This window comes from Schistocerca piceifrons, chromosome 3 (assembly GCF_021461385.2).
Source record: "Schistocerca piceifrons isolate TAMUIC-IGC-003096 chromosome 3, iqSchPice1.1, whole genome shotgun sequence".
NCBI lineage: Eukaryota > Metazoa > Arthropoda > Insecta > Orthoptera > Acrididae > Schistocerca > Schistocerca piceifrons.
In genome coordinates, this window is record NC_060140.1 from 363,022,367 (window position 1) to 363,048,195 (window position 25,829).

The 25,829-nt window shown below is 43.7% G+C and overlaps 1 protein-coding gene across 1 annotated transcript in view; it reads left to right on the forward strand.

The window, feature by feature from the left end:
- LOC124788661 (carbonic anhydrase-related protein 10-like) overlaps window positions 1-25,829 on the forward strand; it is a 684,001-nt gene that overhangs the window by 600,814 nt on the left and 57,358 nt on the right. Inside the window, exon 8 of the mRNA XM_047255937.1 lies at window positions 15,385-15,507. Coding sequence (XP_047111893.1) covers window positions 15,385-15,507 — 123 coding nt within the window. The remainder of the gene's footprint in view (window positions 1-15,384; window positions 15,508-25,829) is intronic.

The window sequence follows — 25,829 nt, forward strand, 5'->3', positions numbered from 1 at the left end:
AGAAACATAATATAACCTTCTGTTATACATCATTACAAAGAGTATTTAAAAAGGTTTTTTTTCACTCAAAAACAAGTTCAGAGATGTTCAATATGGCCCCCTCCAGACACTCGAGCAATATCAACCCGATACTCCAACTCGTTCCTCACTCTCTGTAGCATATCAGGCGTAACAGTTTGGATAGCTGCTGTTATTTCTCTTTTCAAATCATCAATGGTGGCTGGGAGAGGTGGCCGAAACACCATATCCTTAACATACCCCCATAAGAAAAAATCGCAGGGGGTAAGATCAGGGCTTCTTGGAGGCCAGTGATGAAGTGCTCTGTCACGGGCTGCCTGGCGGCCGATCCATCGCCTCGGGTAGTTGACGTTCAGGTAGTTACGGACAGATAAGTGCCAATGTGGACTCTCCATACAGTTGATTGTGGAATTTGCAGCTCTCTGTTAGCTCTGCGAGTCGATTTTCCTGGGCTGCGAACAAATGCTTGCTGGATGCGTGCTACATTTTCATCACTCGTTCTCGGCCGTCCAGAACTTTTCCCTTTGCACAAACACCCATTCTCTGTAAACTGTTTATACCAACGTTTAATACACCACCTATCAGGAGGTTTAACACCATACTTCGTTCGAAATGCATGCTGAACAACTGTCGTCGATTCACTTCTGCCGTACTCAATAACACAAAAAGCTTTCTGTTGAGCGGTCGCCATTTAGCATCAACTGACGCTGACGCCTAGTCAACAGCGCCTCAAGCGAACAAATGTACAACTAAATGAAACTTTATAGCTCCCTTAATTCGCCGACAGATAGTGCTTAGCTCTGCCTTTTGTCGTTGCAGAGTTTTAAATTCCTAAAGTTGTGATATTCTTTTTGAATCACCCTGTATTACATCCACAGGTCTAAATAAAATAAAAATGACAGTCGACTCGTGCTAGATTCGAAAGCTCGTCTTCAACCTTCGTAAACCGGCAGCCTGTCCACTATACGCTGAGCTTCTGTGTCGGCTGTCAATCAGACACTGAAACAGATGTGAAACGCTCGTCGTTGCAGTAACTCTGCCGTCGTGGAGTTCTTATATTTCAGCCGTTTCTACGTGATCGAATAATGATTTTCAAAAGAAGTGATACGATGAGTCAGATTGCAATCAATCTCGACATATCCTAACTACTATATTGCTTCTATTAAGGATGTAAACACCAAGGTAACGCTCCACAGACCGTTAGAGTTGTGAATACAGGCACTTCTGAACTAGGGCATGCGCAATGCTCTGTTCTTGTACTCCAAACAATTGGAGCCGAGCAATATTTATGCCTTTCATTGGAAATATACCGACAAACAAATAACAACAATTTCACAAAAACTGTAGTATTTATTCAAGGGAAAGAGCTTCACAAATTGACCAGGTCAAAAACGCATCGGTTCACCTCTGGCTCTTATGCAAGCAGTTGCTTGGCATGACATTGATTGAGTTGTTGAATGTCCTCGTTCACTGGTCATTGGGGCTCAGTTTGAAGCAGGACTCATCACTGAAGACAGTTCAGTCATTGAGATTCCAGGTCGAATACAAGTCTGGCGATGCCCCAGACAGCGGTAGGTTACCAACCTAACTGTAGCCCGCCTTATGGCACGACAACATGGGATAATATTTCTTTTCATAGCAAGAGCCCTTTGTTTGTCAACCAGGGCACCCTTACAGCACAGCGGTACTCCGAAGATACTCTACACCCCGTTTTGTTGCCTTTCATGGCAAGTGATCCTGGACCCACATTTCAGCAAGATAATGCTCCCTTGTACAGGGCGAGAGTTCCTATCGCTTGTCTCCATGCTTGCCAAACCCTAACTTGGCCAGCAACGTCGCTGGATCTCTCCCCATTTGAGAACGTTTTGGGGTATCATCGATACGGCCCTCCAACCAACTCGGTTTTTTGACGATCTAACGCTCCAACAAGACACAATTGGTCACGGTATCCCTCAGGAGGACGTCCAATAAGTCTGTTAGTGAGTGCCAAGCCGAGCAACTGCTTGGATAAGGGCTACAAATGGACCAACGCGTTATTGACTTACTCAATTAGTAAAGCTCTTTCTCTTGAATAAATCATCCTACTTTTCTGAAACTGTAATCACTTGTTTGTCTGTACACGTGCATCACATCTACTGTTTTCCATCCCATTCGGATATTTCCTTTAGATGCGTCGCTTCTTCTCTCTCTCTTTTGTGTCTTAGAGTGTAAACGAATACAATGTGGCCATACTGGGCAGGGACACAGAAAATCTCTACAATAAATACGCCAACGAAACGTCTGATACAATGAACTTTTTGAAACAGTCGAAGTTGTCCCATAGCCATGGAATGAGTGTACGGGAGCATACGTAGGAACCTTTTATCGCCTTTACGCAACGTCCTAGTAGAGATGAGTATCCGTTTCCCTCCTCCAGCATATAATGAAGTGTCGGGTCTGTGTCTGAGTCGGGAGGATGACTGCGATGGGTGCTTGTACAGTGTAGCGTTGGGTTTGTATTGTTACTGACGAAGCGAAGGGAGAGGGTGGAACCTGGTGCCGGCACGTAGCCTACTCCTCTAGAACAGCACTAGCGGACCACCGACCTTAACGTCCCCATCTGACGGACGCATTCACTTCACGAGAGACTGTGTACAAGTTTGCCATTTAATCCAGGATACTGGTGCAAGGAATGGTGGCCAGGTACTTTAAGCCATCACCTTTCCTCACTCGCCACAAGCTATCGGCAGTGAATATGTCCCACAACCACGAATCGAACCGATGTATCTCCGAATCCAACACACAACACCGCCATGCGTTAGGGACGGCAACACAGGCAGGTCTAGTAGTAGTTACCTAAAGTACACAGAGGTTCACAATCCCCAGACTTTCCTGTCTCCGAGCCAGTTATTCGCTGTGGTGTGTGTGTGTGTGTGTAAAACGCGTATAAAAAGAGTAATAAACTAGTAGTATACTTAACTGTAACGTGACAGGAAGAGGTAGGGAGGGAATGAGAGGTGAGTCCTCATAATTTTAAAATATTTATTTAGCAACATGATAGAGAATTCATATTACAATCAACAGTAAAACCTTAAGAAAACAAAGTTTTAAAATTTAATAACAGCTAGCTGAACAACAAAAAAGATTTAGCAATAGAATAATATCCTCTCAACAAAAAACAAAAAAAATGCGAGGGCTATTACAATTAATTAAAGTCAAAGCCAGGTAATATGGTACAAAAACACTAAAAATAATTTTAAATACAAATAGCTCAATAAAATTCACGCTGAGGTAATCGACGGCAAAAGAACAATTTAAAAATACTTAGCAATTTCAAAAATGAACTGAAGGTAGAGAGCCACAGCACCAGATAGAAACTTAGTATATACGTAAGAGTTTACTATGAATAATCGCGCCAAGCGTCTCTGCCAAAAGACACAGTTACAAGTAATCAGAAATACAACAAGATATAAGGATTTGCGTTAGAATCCAGAAGTATACAGACTGAGAGAACATTTCGTAATAATGTCCTGAAATGGCTTCAGTCTTAGATTCAAAACTGTCGTTATGTGTAACAACATTAACAAGAACATGCGAGGTTCATAACTCACTAACTGCAAAAGCAATCACAGCAGTAATTACAACAAACTAGCTCGAGGACATCAGAATATTCCAACTGTTTGTTTTACTGAGATATGCTTACAATCACCAGACAAAAGCCCAACAACATAATTTGGTGATTCACTAAGCGCTACTGCACAACTGGTCAAAATGGTTCAAGTGGCTCTCAGAACTATGGGACTTAACTTCTGAGGCCATCAGTTCCCTAGAACTACTTAAGCCTAACTAACCTAAGGACATCACATACACCCATACCCGAGGCAGGATTCGAACCAGCGACCGTAGCAGTCACGCGGTTCCGGACTGTAGCGCCTAGAACCGATCGGTCACCTCGGCCGGCCACAACTAGTCAAAATGATTGCCAGTACTCAGAAACAGGGGCAACCTATTACAAAAATACTAAAAATGACGCAATAATAAGCAGTCACTCTTGCAGAAATTGAGAACCTATCTATGCATCAATAACGTTGCGTGCTCCTTCCTGTAAGTACGAGATTGGTAATATAAGGGAGAGAGATAACAACACTTGCACCAGAAATGAGGAAAGCACCACTGCCTGTCAACACTTTCACACAACTGAAGACGCTGCGCCAATTTCTGCCTTTCAGGAACCGCCAGGGACAGACTACTTTGTGGCAAACAGCACCAGGCGTGCCATCATTCCACTGTTCGCACATTATGACGCTCCTCTTATCGGGAACCAACTAGACCACGGCTACACAGACATCGGTCCCGTTCGGCTCTTTGGTGGTAGTCATGTTACTCACTCGTCGTAATCCTGGTTCAGCCCTGTATGTCCTGCTGGACTCGCAAGCAGCCTCGGGCCAGTGCTGGTGTCGTTGTGCTCCTGCAAACAGCTCCATCAGAAGTCCTGCTGCCGCGGCCGCATCTCTGTTCGCGCGGATTTTCGGCTTGCCACGGCAGAATGAAGTCTCGTGACGACGCATTTACCTACCGTGATGTGCTGATCCATATGACAGCCAGAAGTCTCAAAAAAGGCTGTCAAATTTGTGTTTATAACTCTGTTTCATCCGCACTTTCCTCCACGTTATTTCCTCCTTCCGTCCACCTGCTTGAAGCTGGTCATCCACCTTCCATTCGGCCTACTGAAGCAGCACCCATTATCATTCAAAATAATATGAACAGCACGACGCGTTGTGTCCTGGATACAAACTACCAAATGGAAAATCGGAATCAATGACATCTTAGAAGGTTTATTCTGGAAACAAGGTGAAACATAATTAAGAGTAATCACTAGTGTGCGTGACTGTAGTCAAAGTTCATCTCCCGCAAACATTATCACAGTAACAGCGCCGCGACTTAGAGGAGACCTGCTCCACACTCCAGAAGGCCCACTAGACGGCTCCCCTCCTGGGATGTGACGATGCTACTTAATCGAGTAGGGCTGCGTCCTGATTGGCTCCGTCGACTCCAGCGGTATGACTGCTGCATCTCTTGTGGCGCCGCCAATGTGAAAACTATGAAGTATGCCGTGCTGCTGCCACCGGAGCGTTGGCACGCGGTGCTAGAGAAGGCGGTGGCCGCGTCTTACGTGTGGCGACCGCGCCGTATGAACGCACGGCCTAACACAACGTTTATCACGACATCACGGACATATCCGCTGTTTAATGTATTACTTAAAACTACACTGAATAAGGGAGAAAATAGAGTACCAACGTGTCCGAGAAGGCGCAGGCTGGATGGTGTGACCCGACCGGATGCGAAGAATAGGGACATAGGTTTGAACGAACACTATCGATGTTCAACAGACCAGCATTATCATAAGAAATGTATCGTACTTCAAAATTTTCAAACAGATCTTGCACCTCCCTCCATTATGATGCAGTATGTCAAAATACTGCATAGTTTCACATTTGGTAAGCGCCATTTGGTCTGCAGATTCAATAATGATTGCACTTAAACATTTTAAAATACAACGCACAATCAAACTAGGCAGTCGAATTGTGAAAATGAAGGGATTCCAAGTGAACGAACTGTGAACGAAACGTTTCCAATGTACATGAAGTATTGCTAATATTTTCGTAAACTTACTATGTCACTCACACTCGCATCGTTTCTTCAGTCATTAGCCTGGAACTGAGACAGGCGGGCAAAATTTTGGGTAAATAACAAAAATGAAAAAAATCTGTTATGACATAAAATAGTAAGAGATTAGAAAAGTCTTTATAAAACTCATTCGCATTGCCACAAGAAAACAGAGGCGGAAGCAGGAAGCGAGCCCAGTTTGTCGCAAGTTCTAATGGTGCAAATGGCTCTGAGCGCTATGAGACTCAACTGCTGAGGTCATTAGTCCCCTAGAACTTAGAACTAGTTAAACCTAACTAACCTAAGGACATCACACACATCCATGCCCGAGGCAGGATTCGAACCTGCGACCGTAGCGGTCTCGCGGTTCCAGACTGCAGTTGTCGCAATTGGGTGAGGTCGTCGACACATTACGACACTGTCTGCAGAGCGGAGATACGCATTCAGAAGAAAGGAGACCGCGACAGGAATCCAAAGGAAGGGAGGCGAGCGTATTTGTTCAGAAATGTTCAAATGTGTGTGATATCCTAAGGTGCCAAACTGCTCAGGTCATCGGTCCCTAGACTTACACACTAACCACTTAAACTAACTTAACTTATGCTCAGAACAGCACACACACCTATGCCCGAGGGAGGACTCGAACCTCCAGTATGAAGGGCCACGCAATACATGCTGCAAGAAACACTATCTCTGTTACAAGAGCACGTAGGGAGTGTCCTACACAGCTGTGAACAACCATTAAGTGAATACAGCAGAACAAGGAGGACGCATTCGGCCATTGTGAGCCGATTCTTGCGTCATTGTCTCACGCTATCTCCTTTCAAATAGTCCAGCCTTCCAGCTCTCCTCACTGGGATAGGTAGTATTCACAGTAATAGCACACGATTTCATATTTACGAAAATGTAGTGAATCTATGTCCTAGATGCTACAGCACAGTCTATGTGCTAGCCGAAGATGTACTCAAGACGAAGGCACTCGCCTAATTAACTTCATGTTGCTCGCTGCGTACCATCTACTGCTGGAGGAACTGACTTTTTTCACACAGCACCACATCGCAGAGTGTTGACAATACTGGACTTCAAATTGGAAGCCAGCAACAGGACCTCGTGGGGTCCACGTTCCTGTTCAACATTCAGGCACCTCAGATTGCTGACACCTACTAGAGTTATGGAGGAGATCAACCAACACAAATAAAGATACCTCATACATCGTGGGTGGGTCATCGAGAGAATTTAGAGAGTAAAATTTAGAGTGGGACCGATGACACTAAAGCAGCGAACACGAGAACCACTGCCGGCTGGGGTGGCCGAGCGGTTCTAGGCGCTACAGTCTGGAACCGCGCGACCGCTACGGTCGCAGGTTCGAGTCCTGCCTCGGGCATGGATGGGTGTGATGTCCTTAGGTTACATAGATCTAAGTAGTTCTAAGTTTTAGGGGACTGATGACCTCAGAAGTTAAGTCCCATAGTGCTCAGAGCCATTTGAACCATTTGTACGAGAACCACTTTGCGCTGGACAATGGCTGCTCCTACTCGCCATAGTCCACATTTTCTGCTGGGTGTGCAGTCGCTGAGCCGTCCCGATGGACGTCAGCTAAAATCCAACACACAGATGAATGAGATACAGCTGTAGCAGATGCGGAAGAACGACGACTTGTAAACATTGAGAATAAAAGACTGAACTCTAATAATATTTTACTAGCGTCATTGACGCTTCATAGGTACCCAACAGCTATCCTGATTTCATCCAGGGGTGTCTCTGCTCGGCCCTCTGTAAATCATAACTAGATATATTTAATAAGATACTTGCTGGAAATAATGATATGAGTAGAAATATCGACTGGAAAACATCGAACAAAAATGTGACAGTATCGAGTTGAAAGTACACCATACTTTTACCTCGTCCCTAACAAAAACTACGCTAGGCCCTCCACAAGTGCCAAACAAAAATGAGAGATGTAAAATTTCTTCATTGTCGAAATGGAGCCATTATCAAAGTTGGAAGTGCTCTTACACGATACTACTGTGATATCCCCTGGGGATGACAAAGTACACTCCTGGCCATTAAAATTGCTACACCACGAAGGTGACGTGCTACAACGCGAAATTTAACCGACAGGAAGAAGATGCTGTAATATGCCAATGATTAGCTATTCAAAACATTCACCCAAGGTTGGCTCCGGTGGCGACACGTACAACGTTCTGACATGAGGAAAGTTTCCAACCGATTTCTCATACACAAGCAGCAGTTGACCGGCGTTTCCTGGTGAAACGTTGTTGTGATGGCTCGTGTAAGGACGAAAAATGCGTACCATCACCTTTCCGACTTTGATAAAGGTCGGATTGTATGTAGCCTATCGCGATTGCGGTTTATCGTATAGCGACATTGCTGCTCGCGTTAGTTGAGATCCAATGACTGTTAGCAGAATATGGAATCGGTGGGTTCAGGAGCCCGCATCTCGTGGTCGTGTGGTAGCGTTCTCGCTTCCCACGCCCGGGTTCCCGGGTTCGATTCCCGGCGGGGTCGGGGATTTTCTCTGCCTCGTGATGGCTGGGTGTTGTGTGATGTCCTTAGGTTAGTTAGGTTTAAGTAGTTCTAAGTTCTAGGGGACTGATGACCATAGATGTTAAGTCCCATAGTGCTCAGAGCCATTTGAACCATTTTTGGGTTCAGGAGGGTAATACGGAACGCCTTGCTAGATCCCAACGGCCTCGTATCACTAGCAGTCGAGATTACAAGCATCTTATCCGCATGGCTGTAACGGATCGTGCAGCCACGCCTCGATCTCCGAGTCAACAGCTGGGGCGTTTGCAAGACAACAACCATCTGCACGAACAGTTCGACGACATTTGCAGCAGCATGGACTACCAGCTCGGAGACCATGGCAGCGGTTACTCTTGACGCTGCATCATAGACAGGAGCGCCTGCGATGGTGAACTCAACGACGAATCTGGGTGCACGAATGGCGAAACGTAATTTTTTCGGATGAATCCAGGTTCTGTTTACAGCATCATGATGGTCGCATCCGTGTTTGGCGACATCACGGGGAACGCACATTGGAAGCGTGTATTCGTCATCGCCATACTGGCATATCACCCGGCGTGATGGTATGGGGTGCCATTGGTTACTCGTCTCGGTCATCTCTTGTTCGCATTTGAACAGTGGACGTTACATTTCAGATGTGTTACGACCCGTGGCTCTACCCATCATTCGATCCCTGCGAAACCCTACATTTCAGCAGGATAATGCACGACCGCATGTTACAGGACCTTTCTGGATACAAAAAATGCCCTGGCCAGCACATTCTCCAGATCTCTGACGAATTGAAAACGTCTGGTCAGTGGTGGCCGAGCAACTAGCTCGTCACAATACGCCAGTCACACCTTCCAAGCTCTGTTTGACTCAATGCCTAGGCGTATCAGGGCCGTTATTAAGGCCACAGGTGGCTGTTCTGGGTACTGATTTCTCAGGATCTATGCACCCAAATTGCATGAAAATGTAATCAAATAATGGTTCAAATGGCTCTGAGCACTATGGGACTTAACATCTGTGGTCATCAGTCCCCTAGAACTTAGAACTACTTAAACCTAATTAACCTAAGGACATCACACACATCCATGCCCGAGGCAGGATTCGAACCTGCGACCGTAGCAGTCGCGCGGTTCCGGACTGAGCGCCTAGAAAAAATGTAATCACATGTCAGTTCTAGTATAATATATTTGTCCAATGAATAACGGCTTTTCGTCTGCATTTCTTCTTGGTGTAGCCATTTTAATGGCCAGTAGTGTATTTGTGCAGTATGCTTATAATCTAATAGTAACGGCAGTGGTCAGATTTTGGCCGGAGTAAGATCAGCCCCGTTTGCGGTCAGCCTTCCCGGACCCCACGCACAGATACCGAAGCTGCCTCCGGTATTTAGGGGTCGGAGAAATGGACAGTCGCCATTAGTGGCCCGGCGACGCTGTCGTTTCGAGGAAATAAAAAGCGGACGCACGGCGGCGAGATTTGCGGCCGTAATCGCTGGCGGTCGGCCGTCGCCAGTGATTGCGGCTGCCTCACGCCGCCCCGCCGTTCAGCGTGCAGCGCGCCCCACGGCCATTTGTCGGGCAGACGTGACTGGCGCCAGCCCGCGCCGGCCGGAAGCACCACTAGCACCCCAAACCACTGCCGCCGCCGGCAGTGCCACCACCACTGGCACCAGTACCCGGCGCGGCCCACCGCGCCACCACACCAGGCCTACACTGGCGCCACCTCCCACGGATCCCATTGCAAACCCGGACACCCGCGCACTGCCGAATCAATATGCCCGGCCAGCCGCTGCTAGAGTTTTATTGCCCACACCGATATTGCCGAAAAATTAGCGCAATGCCGTGAAATGGAATGAGAATATCAAAAGTTATGCGGGTGGCGTCCGGATTATATCTGATCACAATTACGCCTTTTTGCTGTCACAATGCGCGCCGGAAGAATAATTTATTCCTGGCGCCAGCACTCGACAGCGCCAGTAGCCCGCGCGTGCAATTCCGCGCCCGTTGTTTTCTGAGTGTTACACGCACTGTTGCTCCGACGATTGTTCGGCTGAAAGAATTTTCGGAGCCGTGTCCAGTAGGCGAACCGACATTTAAATGCTTTTTTTTTATTTTAAGTGCACGAGCTCAATGACGTTGCTGAAACGTTGCCCTTTTGTCCTGTCATGTGCAATTTCAAGATCACAGCCAGCCAAAATAAAACTCTGACAACTGCGTGCTGTTCGACTCTTCTATGTTCACAAACGTGGATTTGCCACTTCACAGTTCGCTTTCACGCCACACTAACTTGCTTTAAATTCTACCAGTGGGTGTTCAGGCAGATCTTCATTCGCGCTATTCTGCAATAGCAACAATGTTCCCTGATTACGCTGCTTTTAATTAGTGTATCATCAGGACTTAACCCTATGTCCATGTTTAGTTCAACAAAGATTTGGTTCTCTATGAAAGAACATGTTCTTTATGCGTATCGCTTTTCTTAGTTGTCGGTGGTGTCAAATGATTCCGAAGATGTAGTGCACCACTAGAAGTTATCCATTTACCATCATGAGTTTATGAATCCTTATAATATTATCTTTAATAAATGACATTAAATCGTTATAAAAGTCCATCATTATGTCAGAAAGTAACGCAGTTATTGTTCCAATTTTAGAAAATTTTTAATATTGTTACAAAGCGAACTTTCGTTAATAAATTACATAAAATCACTATATGACTCCGCAGTTATTATCACCAACAGACACTAAAGGCAACACCTTGTTGATGTAGAAATTCTTCTCAGTTTCTTGCCGTTTTTACAGTTTGTTTACATTTGCTGCAGAAGTGCCCATAGATAATACGCAGTTACACATATGTTCTGGTCTGCCGCTTTATTTTATTCTCATGATTTTTTTTTCTCAACTATTTTTTGAAACTGTTGTGTTCAATAAATCGTATAAAAAGATTTGTTTTTCTTCTTTCGATTCTGGTTATCAACACGCTTGTCTGTTTAATTTCTATCAGCATTTGTTAGTTACAATTTCTTTCAGTCCTGGATGTTTTTGTGGCTCTACTTCATATACGCAACTATACTGCTTCTAATTCTTTCTTTTTCTGTTTCCCCGTGACGCTCCCATCACAATCATAGCCGTAAATACCTCAAATAAATTTCTTCAATTTATTTCTCCTTTTTGTATTAAGGGGGTGTTTGTCAGTAAATCACTTATTTCTGAAGGTTTGTTTGCGCCTTGAAATTCTTCTTTTAATATTCACTATACTCTATTATTTCACAATCACGTACTAGATTTGTATTCAGTTGTTCGTAGCATTCATACATTAGGATTGTATTCCTTATCTTAATATTTGTCCTCACACGTTTGTCCGATTTAGCTCTCACCATTATTTTTAGTCGTGTTTGCACTTATTATCAGTTTGTTGTTGTTGTTGTGTTTGTTATTTCACTAAGTGATGTGACAAAATGTTAACATTAGTCTATGGTTAGGTCTTACGTGCGGATCTAGCAAGATATTATGTATCATTTTCTTAACGTTGTTCTTATGATGGTTTAAGCCAGAGTCTTTAGATATGTCCAGTGTGAAAAAAGAGAAAAACAGTCAATAAGGAAAACTACATTGAAAATAATAACTGACCATATATATTCACAAAAATGGCTGACTGGTTTGCAGATTATATGACAACCAGAAGCTGCGTTAAAATTACTTTAGTAATTTACTTATACAAGCAACTTAGAAAAGCTACGAAAAGCAGGTATTTGTTGACTGTCTGAGATTGATCAACATTCGTTTGGGCCTTTGAAACATTAGACAGAGCGTAGTATCGGTATCTATACTATTAAATCTCTATCCTGAGACCCGGAAGCCGGTACCAGTTGCAGTACTTAACATAATTAATTAATTAGCGAATTAAAGATTTAAAAATACTGTAATCATTTCTCGGTAAGAGGTATAATCTGACGATAAAAGTTCAACACAATACGACAAGTATTACTGTTACTGTGTGTCTCGACGGCGCGCAAATATCTGCACTTCATTCATAAAGTTTATGAGAATGAAAGCACTTAGCGACAACCAAGCCTTTTCCCGTTGTTCATGCACTAAAATTGCAGCACCAAGCATGACGTTTTGACTTATCGTTTCTTTACTACCAGCACTATGCTCAATTTGCAGACAATATCTACTTGTATCACTGAATGTGCCTGTAATATTATATTACTGTACGACGCATAGTTCAATACATATGAGGAATTATCATGCATACGCTTGAAAAACTAGCTCTTTTTAAAATGGGGCGAAATAAAACTTTAAAATCGAGTTTGACGTTTAAATTTAATCATGTTTTTTACTATTACGTTCATTCGCACACTCTTTGCAGACAGTATCTACCTATACCACTGTTTGTAGCTGAAAACTGTGTGATGGTACGATACATAGTTCAGTAGATAAGACGTTACAAACACTGAGCTTCAAGAAAAAAACAGCTTTTGCTTGAAATGGAAGGCAAGGTACACAGTCTGAATTCATCTGATCTGTCATACTGAAAGCATTTAGTGACTTATAACCTAGGTACTTTAAACAGAGTTTCAAATCCTTTCTACACTTTTTCTCGCTCACGTGCTTAAAGGCAAAAATTCAGCACACTGACTAACTTGCAAAGTGATCAAAACTTTGAGACTGCTTTATACAAGTGAATTCGATTCTTTAAAGGACTGGATGTTTTACGAAAATAGCCAAGCCTCGAAACTATGTTTGCAATACGGATGTGAGTGAATGCTATATTTTATACCCATTAATCGCTGTTGTGAAATCAGTACTTTCCATCTAAGCGATAGATTACCACCGAAAACTTTTCGATAAACGTTCTATGAACGGAAATGGGTAAAGTATGTCAAAGCGTTGATTTCTTTGTCCTGTAGCTAACAATGACACGAAGAGGAAAGCTGACGAAATCTGCTGCCTGATAGGCCCCAATATATATTTCTACCAGTTCAAATGTACAATATCTGTACACAAAAAGATAGAACAGCAAAACCCAATCAATAACTTCTGAAATGGTGACATCGTCACTGGCATGTAATTACTGCAATACTCTTGGGTATATAAAAGTTTATTTCCGTTTAGAATACAACGTATTTCATTATATTCTGGCATCAGCCCGTGCTCCATTATCAAATATAAAACTTACTAATGTAAAGTAAGTTTTGACTGTTTATGATGCCGTCAGCGCGTATAATAAATTTCATTGCGGCTCTCACAGAAAGTCCCAACCAATTTAAGAAAAGATGCTGTTACTACAGTAACCAAGTGATGATTTACAGCCGGCTGGGGTGGCTGAGCGGTTCTACGTGCTACAGTCGGGAACCGTGCGATCGCTACGGTCGCAGGTTCGAATCCTGCCTCGGGCATGGATGTGTGTGATGTCCTTAGGTTAGTTAGGTTTAAGTAGTTCTAAGTTCTAAGGGACTAATGACCTCAGATGTTAAGTCCCATAGTGCTCAGAGCCATTTTTTGATGATTTCCAATTGCCTGACATCTAAAATTCCATCTTATGCACAGATACGAAATGTGCACGTAAGAAATCAACCACAAATCATTTCTACAGAAAACACATCATATAACATTCCGAACGTAACTAGCCGGCCGAAGTGGCCGTGCGGTTAAAGGCGCTGCAGTCTGGAACCGCAAGACCGCTACGGTCGCAGGTTCGATTCCTGCCTCGGGCATGGATGTTTGTGATGTCCTTAGGTTAGTTAGGTTTAACTAGTTCTAAGTTCTAGGGGACTAATGACCTCAGCAGTTGAGTCCCATAGTGCTCAGAGCCATTTGAACCATTTGAACCGAACGTAACTGAATGGAAAAAATGCTGATAGATATACACTTAAGAGCCACAAAATCTGGTACACCTGCCTAATATCGTGTAGGGCCCCTGCGAGCACGCAGAAGTGCGGTAACACGACGAGGCATGGACTCGATTAATGTCTGAAGTAGTGCCAGAGGAAACTGACACCACGAATCCTGCAGGGCTGTCCATAAATCCGTAAGAGTACAAGCGGGTGGAGATTTCTTCTGAATAGCACTTTGAAAGGCATCCCAGATATGCTCAATAATATTCATTCTGTGGAGTTTGGTGACCAGCGGAAGTGTTTAAACTTGGAAGAGTGTTGCTAGAGCCACTCTGTAGCAATTCTGGACGTTTGGGCTGTCGCATTCAAAAATGGTTCAGTTGCCTCTAAGCACTATGGGACTTAACAGCTGAGGTCATCAGTCCCCTAGACTTAGAACTACTAAACCTAACTAACCTAAGGACATCACACACATCCATATCCAAGGCAGCATTCGAACCTGCGACCGTAGCAGCAGCGTGGTTCCGGACTGACGCCCCTGGAACCACTCGGCCACAGCTGCCAACTGGTGTCGCATTGTACTGCTGGAATTATCCTAGTCCATCGGAATGCACAACGGTCGTGAGTGGATGCAACTGATCAGACAGAATGCGTACGTGTGTTTCACCTGTGAGAGTCGTAGCTAGACGTATCAGGGGTCTCATACAAGTCTATCCGCTTGACACAATTTGAAACGTTACTCGTCCAACGAGGCAGTATGTTTCCAGTCATCAACAGTCCAATGTCGGTGTCGATGGGCCCAGGTGAGAACAAAAGCTTTGTGTCGCCCAGTCATCAAGGGTACACGAGTGGGCCTTCGCTCCGAAAGCCCATATCGATGATGTTTCGTTGCAAAGTTTTGAACATGGCAGCTTTGTTCAGTGACCGTTTATAAATTAAAATTGAAACAAATGAGCTCTCGTTCACAAATTTTTAGTCTTACTAACGAGGTTTCAACACGTCTAAGAGTGCCTTCATCAGAATTTAGACCTTTTAAAATGGTCTATAACATAATTACAAATTTATGGGAAGAAATTTTTTTATATAAAAAAGTGTAAGTGCTGTCTAACAATACAAGACAGAGACAGTACTTCCATGTCAAGTGTAACAGGTCAGAAGGCCTTAGTCACAAAATATTTAAAAGGAATGTGTGAAGGCGAGCCTGTAATGGCTGCTCATACCTGTGCAGCCACAGGTAGCGTGTGGGCTCTGGTGGCTGATGCAGGGGGCCGGGCAACAATGCTCACCAACGACACCACCCTCCCGCTGGCTAGTGACTGCTGCCTGCTCAGTGCGTGTTGTTGGTTGTTGTTGCAGCTGCACGGGCTCCGGCGGCTGATGCAGGGGGACGGGCACCAGCCCAACGCGCCGCTGGGCAACAACTACCGGCCACCGCAGCCGCTCTTCCACAGGCCCGTGCGCACCAACATCGACTTCAACGTGAGGCGCAGCGCAGAGGCCCCTGTGCGTTGCTCGCAGAGTAAATGGACAAGTATACCTTGGACACATACAACTCTTTCATACACGCTCACAAAGACAAGAACAGATGCTCTATCTTTCTTTCATGGACCATCTATCCTCCTCCTCTTCCTTTACAACTACCTCTCCTGTATAAGTACCATGCATTGCATCTCTGATTTTCTATCCCACAAGTCTGAATCAGTCGGGTCAACAGTATTGTCGACACACAGACACAGACACACACACACACACACACACACACACACACACACACACACTCAATAGTCCAGAGCTGACAAAAAGGGTGGTTGCGTTACAATGGATATAATTCCATCAACGAACATTATGTCTCTTACGACATAACATCGGAGGTTCACTGAGGCTTTCTGCGGATGATGCTGTAGTATATCGAGAGGTTGTAACAATGGAAAATTGTACTGAATTGCAGGAGGATCTGCAACGAATTGACGCATGGTGCAGGGAATGGCAATTGAATCTCAATTTAGACAAGTATAATTTGCTGCGAATACATAGAAAGAAAGATTCTTTATCATTTAGCTACAATATAGAAGGTCAGCAACTGGAAGCAGTTAATTCCATAAATTATCTGGGAGTACGCATTAGGAGTGATTTAAAATGGAATGATCATATAAAGTTGATCGTCGGTAAAGCAGATGCCAAACTGAGATTCATTGGAAGAATCCTAAGGAAATGCAATCCGAAAACAAAGGAAGCAGGTTACAGTGCGCTTGTTCGCCCACTGCTTGAATACTGCTCAGCATTGTGGGATCCGTACGTAATAGGGTTGATAGAAGAGATAGAGAAGATCCAACGGAGAGCAGCGCGCTTCGTTACAGGATCATTTAGTAATCGCGATAGCGTTACGGAGATGATAGATAAACTCCAGTGGAAGACTCTGCAGGAGAGACGCTCAGTAGCTCGGTACGGGCTTTTGTTGAAGTTTCGAGAACATACCTTCACCGAAGTGTCAAGCGGTATATTGCTCCCTCCTATGTACACCTCGCGAAGAGACCATGAGCATAAAATCAGAGAGATTTGAGCTCACACAGAGGCATACCGACAAACCTCCTTTCCACGAACAATACGAGACTGGAATAGAAGGGAGAACCGATAGAGGTAGTCAAAGTACCCTCCGCCACACACTGTCAGGTGGCTTGCGAATTATGGATGTAGATGTAGATGAATGTGAGGAAAGGAACAATGTGTTCTTCAAAGCATTAGGAGACTTACAGGCAAAAAACGATTCCAAACGCATCTAGTCAAGAAAGTTAGATTCTGCCGCCAGTATGTGCCAACTGGCACAAAATTATGGATAAAATGATTACATAATTCAGCTTACTTCTGACGACTGTGAGTCCTACATTTTATACCAGTAGAAGCCTACTGAAATTTCAGACTTCACGTGAGCTTAGAAGCTAAACCTGTCTGCTCGATGTTGGTTTCGACAGTTAACTATGATTCTGTTACAAATACGCGTTCCGGTAGGGGGTTGGCTAAGAACATTTTTGTTAATAATATGCCACCATGAGACATGATATTGTTACAGAAGAAGACTTATTACTAATAAAGTTGTTCATAATCTAATTCGAAGGCTGAAAAGATGATGTGCACTTAATTTATTAAATAAATTGTGTCAATGAATCCCAGTGCCGTTACTCAAACTCTCTATCAGCTGCCAGAAACTTTCTTTGAATACGATTCTATGAACAAGTTTACACTAAATGAATGCCGCGCGGGATTAGCCGAGCGGTCTTAGGCGCTGCAGTTATGGATTGTGCGACTGGTACCAGCCGAGGTTCGTGTTCTCCCTCGGGCATGGATGTGTGTGTTTATCCTTAGGACAATTTAGGTTAAGTTGTGTGTAAGCTTAGAGACTGATGACCTTAGCAGTTAATTCCCATAAGACACATATGAATATTTGAACTAAATGAATACGTAAGTAGCACAGAGGATGTGATGTAATTCTGATTGATAGCTTAAAATTTGGAACTTACGATGTCAGTAGTCATTTTATTAAGGGATGGTCACAGCCATATAAAATTGACGGGTTTTGTTACATTAATGAAAGCTGTGATGACCAACACGTTGAAATTATTTCATTTTCAAGGAATACATCAGCACCTTACTGATCTACATTCCAGTCTATGATAGTTAGGCTGGATCTATCAATGTATAGCACGATGAACAAACAAGGAAAAATATCATTGGAATTTTATACAGCATTTCAGGTGTATGGAATTTAACATTAGGCAACTAGCTTCACTGTATAAGTGAAATTGTGAGCACGTAAAGCCGTGGTATTCTGAATGGTGGAGAGTCCATTGTATATAAATTTTCGCCACATGTTTTCCACACGCAGCTAAATGAACGTTAGTGAGAACGATTATTTGACAAAGCGGAAAGTTTTTTAACTGTTGTGCGTCATCTTTTCCTGTTTTGTGATAATTTTTTCTCCTCAGCACACCATCTACACTCAGATTCTTAGATAATCTAAATTCTTTCCTCTTTTTCTTAATTCCGATAATCTGTTTCATTTCTTCAAATTTTGGGACTACAGTATACTTTTACTCCTTTACTGTTCGTCAGAATGTTTTGCTAATTTTGTCTGAATGTTTTCTCTTGTGAAATGTTTTGCCGTTTCATTTACTTGTCCAGTTTACTTTTAACATTCTTCTGAATCCCCAAATTGTACATGATAACAGTTTCATCCTCTTCAGACCTTGCATGATGCATATAGGACGTCCATGATTTGTCTCCATTAATTCCAAATCTTGCAGAAGTTCCCCGTCATACTGATTACGAAAATGTAATGTAATACATTTCTTTATCCGTCGTTGACCTGATACGGGCACGGGCACTGTTATCAGTCGGACGAATGTTTCACAGGCAACCTTCTCAACGAAAGAAAGAAAATTTGTCCCACCGACTATGATTTCATTGAAGGCAAATGTCACAGTTTGAAAAGGATTCGAGAAGGATATACCGTTTCTTATTGAATGGACCAATCAGGAATTAGCCTACAGTGATTAAGTGTTAACGCGAAAACATCAAATCAGTATTCCCAGAACGGGAACGACATAGAAGCCCTTTCATATGTAAATTCAGTGTCTTAATTACGACAAAAATCTGATCCTTTGACTACCATCGTAAAAGAAGGAATCTTCTCATTAACCACAGTCTGCAGAAGGTCATCAAATAGCACCACAAACTTCTTGGAAATTTTAACATCCAGAACAAAGGCAAAAGTGAACTCATACACTGACCAGCCAGAACATTATGCCCACCTACCTAATAGACGGTTTGCCTACCTTCGACATGTATAACAGCGGCGACGCGTCATGGCATGAAAGAAATGAGGCCTTGGTAAGTCGCTGGAGGGAATTGGCACCACATCTCCACATAAAAATCGCCTAATTCCCGTAAATTCCAGGGACAGGGTGACGAGCTCTGACGCCACGTTCAATCACATGCCAGTTGTTTACGAGTAGGTTCAGGCCTGGAGAATTGCGGGGGCAGAACATCAATTGGAACTCGCCACTGTGTTCCTCGAGACACTCTATCACACCTCTGGCCTTGTGATATGGCGCATTATCTTTGGAAAAATGCCCCTGCTCCCTGGAAACATGATCGATGCCAAGGGCTGTACGTGGTCTGTAACCAGTGTACAACACTTCTTGACCGTCATGATGCCTTGCACGAGCACCATTGCACCGATGGATGCCCACGTGAATGTTCCCCAGAGTATAATGGAGCCATCGCCAGCTTGTCTCCGTTCCGCAGTACAGGTGTAAAGTTGTTCCCCTGTAAGACGACGGATTCACGCCCTTCCATCGGCAGGATGAAGGAGATATTCATCAGACTGTGCAACGCTTAACGCTCTGTCACTGCCAACGTCGAGTGCAGATGGGTACGTGCTAATTTCAGTCGTAGTTGCCAATGTCGTGGAGTTAATACTGGCACATGCATGGGTCGTCAGCTGCGGAAGCCCATCTTGCGTATATTCAGACACACTTGTACTCTGCCTGGCGTTAACGTCTGTGAGTAACGCCACAGTTTGCCGCCTGTCCTATTTTACCAGCCTGCCCAGCCTACGATGTCCGACGTCTGTAATGACGGGTGACCGGCCAACCCCACTACTTCTAGAAGTGGTTGCACCTTGGTTTCGTCACGTCTTGAAGACACTAGCCACAGCACTCCTCGACCATCCGACAAGTCGAGCAGTTTCCGGGGCATCAGTATCTGCACCTTCTCCATTCTACACACGGACATCCCGCTCACAGATACTACATGCACCGTGCGTGTGTCTGATTAGCAGTTCTTCCTCGCCAGGTGACGCTGCAAATCCCTGGATGGGTTCATATCGTAAATTGTAAATTTATGGTAAGATATTATGGGACCAAACTGCTAAGGTCACCGGTCCCTAAGCTTACACACTACTTAAACGTTGGGGTCAACACACACACCCATGATCGAGGGAGGACTCGAACCTCCGACGGGGGGAGTTACGCGGACCGTGACAAGACGCCTCTGACGCGCGGCTACATTCATGTAGATAATAAGTCTGTGGTCATAATGTTCTGGCTGATCAGTGTATTTGGATGATGTACAGAACAGATTACAGGTAAAGAGTGATAAATAGTGTAGATAGCTGATGAAAGCGGGGACTCATTAGAGCTCTATCTTGTGTGATTGGACCGTTCAAATTGACCATATCGCGGGATGATCCCCATCTAGCACGGTCGGTATAGCTTTCATTCATTGTTGACTCAAGACAGAGTTGAACAGGTGACAAGAATGCTGTTTCGCCGGCTATCGCAGTACCTGAACCTCTAGCGAGACATGTGACAGTGAACATTAGACTTTTTCTTCCAAGTCCCGCTCCAAAATTACGTACGTGGAAGCGTTATCGTTGTAATGTTTACTGCAGTCTGGTGGCTCAAATAGTTCAAATGGCTCTGAGCACTATGGGACTTAACTGCTGAGGTCATCAGTCCCCTATGACTTAGAACTACTTAAACCTAACTAACCTAAGGACATCACACATATCCATGCCCGAGGCTGGATTTGAACCTGCGACTGCAGCGGTCGCGCGGTTCCAGACTGTAGCGCCTAGGACCGCTCGGCCACACCGGCCGGCAGTCTGGTGGCCTTCATTCTTGATTGCTGAAGGAGAAAGCACCAATTGTATTGAGTGGAGCACACAAGATATGGGTACAATCTACCTAAGCGGCAATCGGTTTACATAATGCAATCATTAGGAACCTCAATACTACTCCTACTTCATATCATTTTGCCTACTACGTTTGTTGAGTAGAAGATTGCAGTCATTTCACGATTTTTTACCAGTTACATTTTTCTGCATTTAGGAAATCTAATGCCACTTAAATTGGATCGTCCCCAATGACACAGTTATGCTGTATACTATTATACAGTGTGTGTCTCGGGGCGTATCATATAATCGTACAATCCGTGCACCAACAAGTAACTTCAACTGCGCTCCACAGTGTCTGTGTTTCTGTGGAGGGAGGCATCTGCCTAAGCCGCGATCCCCTGCACGTGTACCTGCCGTCAGGGCGAGGCAGACGTAATAAATTCACAGGCAGCGTGTGGCAGGTATTATCCTTAGTGCTGATATCGAGTTTTGTAGCACCGGAGATGAGTTGCAGCAGCCACGCCGGCACCCGGAAGGCCTTCCATGATTGACAACTGCCGGCGCTTGCAGGCACCAGCCTTGGGCACACACACGGCTTCCCTCCTCCCTAACTCTACCCTCCCTCCTCCCTCTCTCTCTCTCTCTCTCTCTCTCTCTCTCTCTCTCTCTAGCCCTCCCTGTTTATCACCTCTCTCTCTCTTGTATTTCTTCTTTGATTCACTGCTACTTCCTCCTCTTGCTCTCTCTACTCCTTGTTCAGTCCGTGCCCATTCTGTTCCATTTTCACTCAAATATAGCCGCACCTATTTTCTAATACCCTCTAAGAGACATACATACTCAACCACACTCTATGTGTTTCATTCCCGTTCGTATTTATCAGTTAAGTAACACATTCCTTAATAAAACACGCCCGAGAATGATGCAAACCCAGTACCGTTGTATTTGATAAGGGAATTGAAACGTGCAATTAGACGGCTAAGTCGTGAGATTGCGATATGCACATATAGAGATGGTGGTATTATCGCCTACACAAGGTATAAAGTGATAGTACATTGGCAGTACTTTTGTAATCACGTAATTCATGTGAGATGGATGCCGACGTCATTACGGACGCACGACGGGAATAAACAGACACTGAACGTGGAATGGTAGTTGGAGCTAGACGCGTGGGACATTCCATTTCGAAAATCGTTAGGAAATACAATATTCTCAGATGTACAGTGTCAAGAATGTGCCGAGAATACCCAATTTCAGGCCATACCTCTCACCACGGACAACGCAGTGGCCAACGGCATGCACTTAGCGTCCGAGAGCAACAACGCTTGCATAGAGTTATCAGTGCTAACAAACAAGCAGCAATTCCTGAAATAACTGCACAAATCACCGTGGGACGTACGACGAACGTATCCGTTAGAACAATGCGCGAAATGTTCCGCTAATGGGCTATGGTTGCTAACAACACGACGTCGCTTCGAGCCCTTCTCTTGAACTCGTGACTACATCGGTTGGACCATTGACGACTGGAAAACCGTGACCTGGTCATATGAGTCCCTATGTTGGTAAGAGCTCATGTTGGGGCTCTTGTGTGGCGCATTCCCTAGGAGCCGCGGACGCAAGTTGTCAATAAGCCACTGTGCAAGCTGCTGCTGGCTCCGTAATGTTGAGGGCAGTGTTTACATGGAATGGATTGGGTCCTCTTGTCCAACTGATCCGATCATTTACAATTTGCTGCCATTCTTATACTTAATGCTACCAAACAACGTAGGAAGTTTTTGCATGACAGTGCGCTAAGTGACCGAGCTACAACGGAAGACTTGAAATAAAAAAGTTTCCAAGTGCCAATATCGTGAATTTGAGGAAACGACTTTTACGTGTACTAGGTAATTAATGGTCTTAACTGTTCTACTAATGTGTTTCTTTTTAAAGTTAGGCATAGTACGGATCTAGCTTACAAAGGAAATTACAAGCATTGTATTGTAATAGTATGGAAAAGTGATAAGTAAAAAATGGAAATGTGGAAATGCAATGAACAGCTCTAATTGCCATAATTAAATAGTCAACAAGAAGAAAGTAAAAGTTCATTTTGGTTTTTTAAATATTTCTTTTGCAATAGTATGGAAAAGTGATAAGTAAAAAATGGAAATGTGGAAATGCAATGAACAGCTCTAATTGCCATAATTAAATAGTCAACAAGAAGACAGTAAAAGTTCATTTTGGTACGAATATTTCTTCTTTTCTTCATTGATGTGGCGTGTAGCATCCAGAGCAGGTAGTTGCATTTTGTTGACATCCTATACTCTTTCCTTTTTCTCAAAATAGAACAACCTTCCCAGGCCTCAATCTCATTTAAGCTTCCCTGGTCTTAAATACATGAGGATTATGTTTGTACAACCATAGCAACTGTAATTTAGATATGTTTAGATTTCGTGTATTTATATTACAATCTGCAACTTCCTCAAATCTAAGAAGCCAGATTCGTTCATGTTATTGACAATAAATAGCTTTATTTGTCTTGGTTGCCTGAGCATCTCCCTTACAGCTCTTAAAGGAATACATTGAGTAACTCAAGAATAAACATTCTGTCCAGTTACGTTGTAGCTTAGTGATCAGTAATAAGACTTACTTCCTGTGCTGAACGAGCTTTTGCGGGAATACATCTATTGCTTTAACTTTTGTATTCGAGTTTTTTCCTCCCTAGTGCCATCTGTTGAATGCATTTGGTACTACATTGTCATTCGTGACAGTTTAGCCTCCTATACGATATTAGGCTTGGTATGTAGATCACATTTCACACAAAACCTCAAAAAACATTTCGAGCAAATTATTTGGTCACGCAGATCCGCCGATATCCCATTCAACATATGTGGGACATAATCGACAGCTCAGTTCGTGCACAACATCCTGCACCGGAAACGCTTTCGCAATTATGGACGGCTGTAGGGGCAGCATGTCCATTATTTTTGAAGGGGACTTGCATCGATTTGTTTATTCCTTTCCACGTCTAGCTGCTGCACTGGTCCTGGCATGAAGAGGTTAGACACTATATGAGGAAGTATCACATGACTTCTGTTACTTCAGTATGTCTGTAAGAATCACGATCGTTTCGAGAATAACGATTAGTCTGGAACAAGGTTCGCATACATACGATGTCATACAGATAGTAGATGCAGCTGGATGGAATCTGTAAATGTATACAGGGTTTGGGAAAGGGTGGAGGAAGTTGTTGCATATTCCTCATGGCGGCAGTGTGCAGCAGGTCGAGAGGTCTGGATTTGAGAGTGATCCTCCAGGGCTGCCGTTAAATAACAAAACAGGAAATTAGCTAAAATAAAGAGGATGTATTTCAATGTACGGTGTACAAGGGGCGCTCCTAGTGTCGGAAGTTACCAGGTTTAGGCCAGTCCAGGAGGTCGAAGAATTAACTGAAATGGACAACGGAAGGGGAAGTGGTTCATGTTAACTTACATTGGCGGCCGGTCGTGAAAATCAGAGCCAGAGGCTCTGCCTTCCAAGAAGATGTCTGTTCTGCTCGAAGTCCGGATTACAAGACAGAAAAGCAACTGTGTTCCGCACCGCAAAACACTCCAGTTTCCACACACGTGATCGGTATCCCACGTACACTATTGGCTAAAACCAATGGCGTGATTCGCCAGCAGTTTCAGCAATGGTCTCAGGGATGTCTCTTGTCAGCAGCTTTAACAGGACAGAACTGCCTCGATTTTGAGACACGCTACTTGTGTCACGTGGGCACAGCGTAAGTTGGTCTGGCAGTAAACTTGTAAAGATTTGACTGGGTCTTTGAAATAAATTTTTAAACCAATTCCCTAAAATATTCCTTGACTGGCTGCCACCATGTACAAATCTGTACAGTTCTCGGAAAGGCGTTTAGTACTATTCGACGTTATCGGTTGATAACTATGATACAATAGTACTACATGACTTAAAATACAGCGAAACTTCGCTGATTCTGACTAACTGGGGCGAGCCCCAGTCCGAATTATTGGAAGCCCGAATTATAAAAACCATTTGTAAAATAGTCTGTTTCATATTTTAAATGGCTCTGAGCGCTATGGGACTTAACTTCTGAGGTCATCAGTCCCCTAGAATTTAGAACTAATTAAACCTAACTAACCTAAGGACATCACACACATCCATGCCTGGGGCAGGATTCGAACCTGCGACCGTAGCGGTCGCGCGGTTCCAGACTGCAGCGCCTAGAACCGCTCGACCACTTCGGCCGGCTTCATATTTTAAATATATTATTCTATTGTCTATAGTTTCTCTGACTTCGTAGATTCAGTCACTTTGTCACCTTCAGTGGAAAACCGATGGTCCATTAATTAGTCCTCAGTCAGGATCTGATTGCCAAAATCTTGTCATCTTTATCCAGGTAGGCAAGAATTTACTCCGGGGGTGTAGTAACTTCATGCAACCTGGACATCTTAATTCTTATTCCATGAAGATAAAACTCGATTACACAGGTCGTCCCAGGAGAAACGATCAGTATTCAGGGCTGTAACAGGAACGATCTTTCAAAGAAAAAAGTCTTGTAAACATGGACTCTAAAATACATACCTTAAGGGCTATGAGCTCTTGTTCAGTCGAACAGGTGTGTTTCACAGTAGCAAAGGTGAACAAGTGTTGTAACTTTTAAGACATGCTGTTTAGAGTCCTTGTTTACTGGTCAATTGTTTCTTTTTGTTTTGATCCATACTACCACTTCCCAACACGTGGAAAGCAAAGAGTAGCAGTAGAAAACATTTGATTCACTGTTTCGAAGATAAATAAGTGCTCATAGCTCTTATTCTATGTCTTTTAGAGAAAATTAATTCTAAGCTTTTTTGCTTCGAATGATCATTTCTGTCACGTCCTTGAATACTGATCATTCCATCTCGGATACCCTGTGTACTGCGCAATTACTGACCGAAATTAAAAATTTGCAGTGCTGTTATAATGTAATCATGAAGTAATGTACTTCTATGTGAGTTTAATAGGATATGAGACAAGTATTGCAGTTAGATAATGTGTGTTTGTCTTGAGGCAGTCTAAATGAAGGTGCGCAAATACCCATCCTTCTCTCATACAGTATTTGAGAATGGACGCACTTAGCAAATTCCAGAAAACTTTG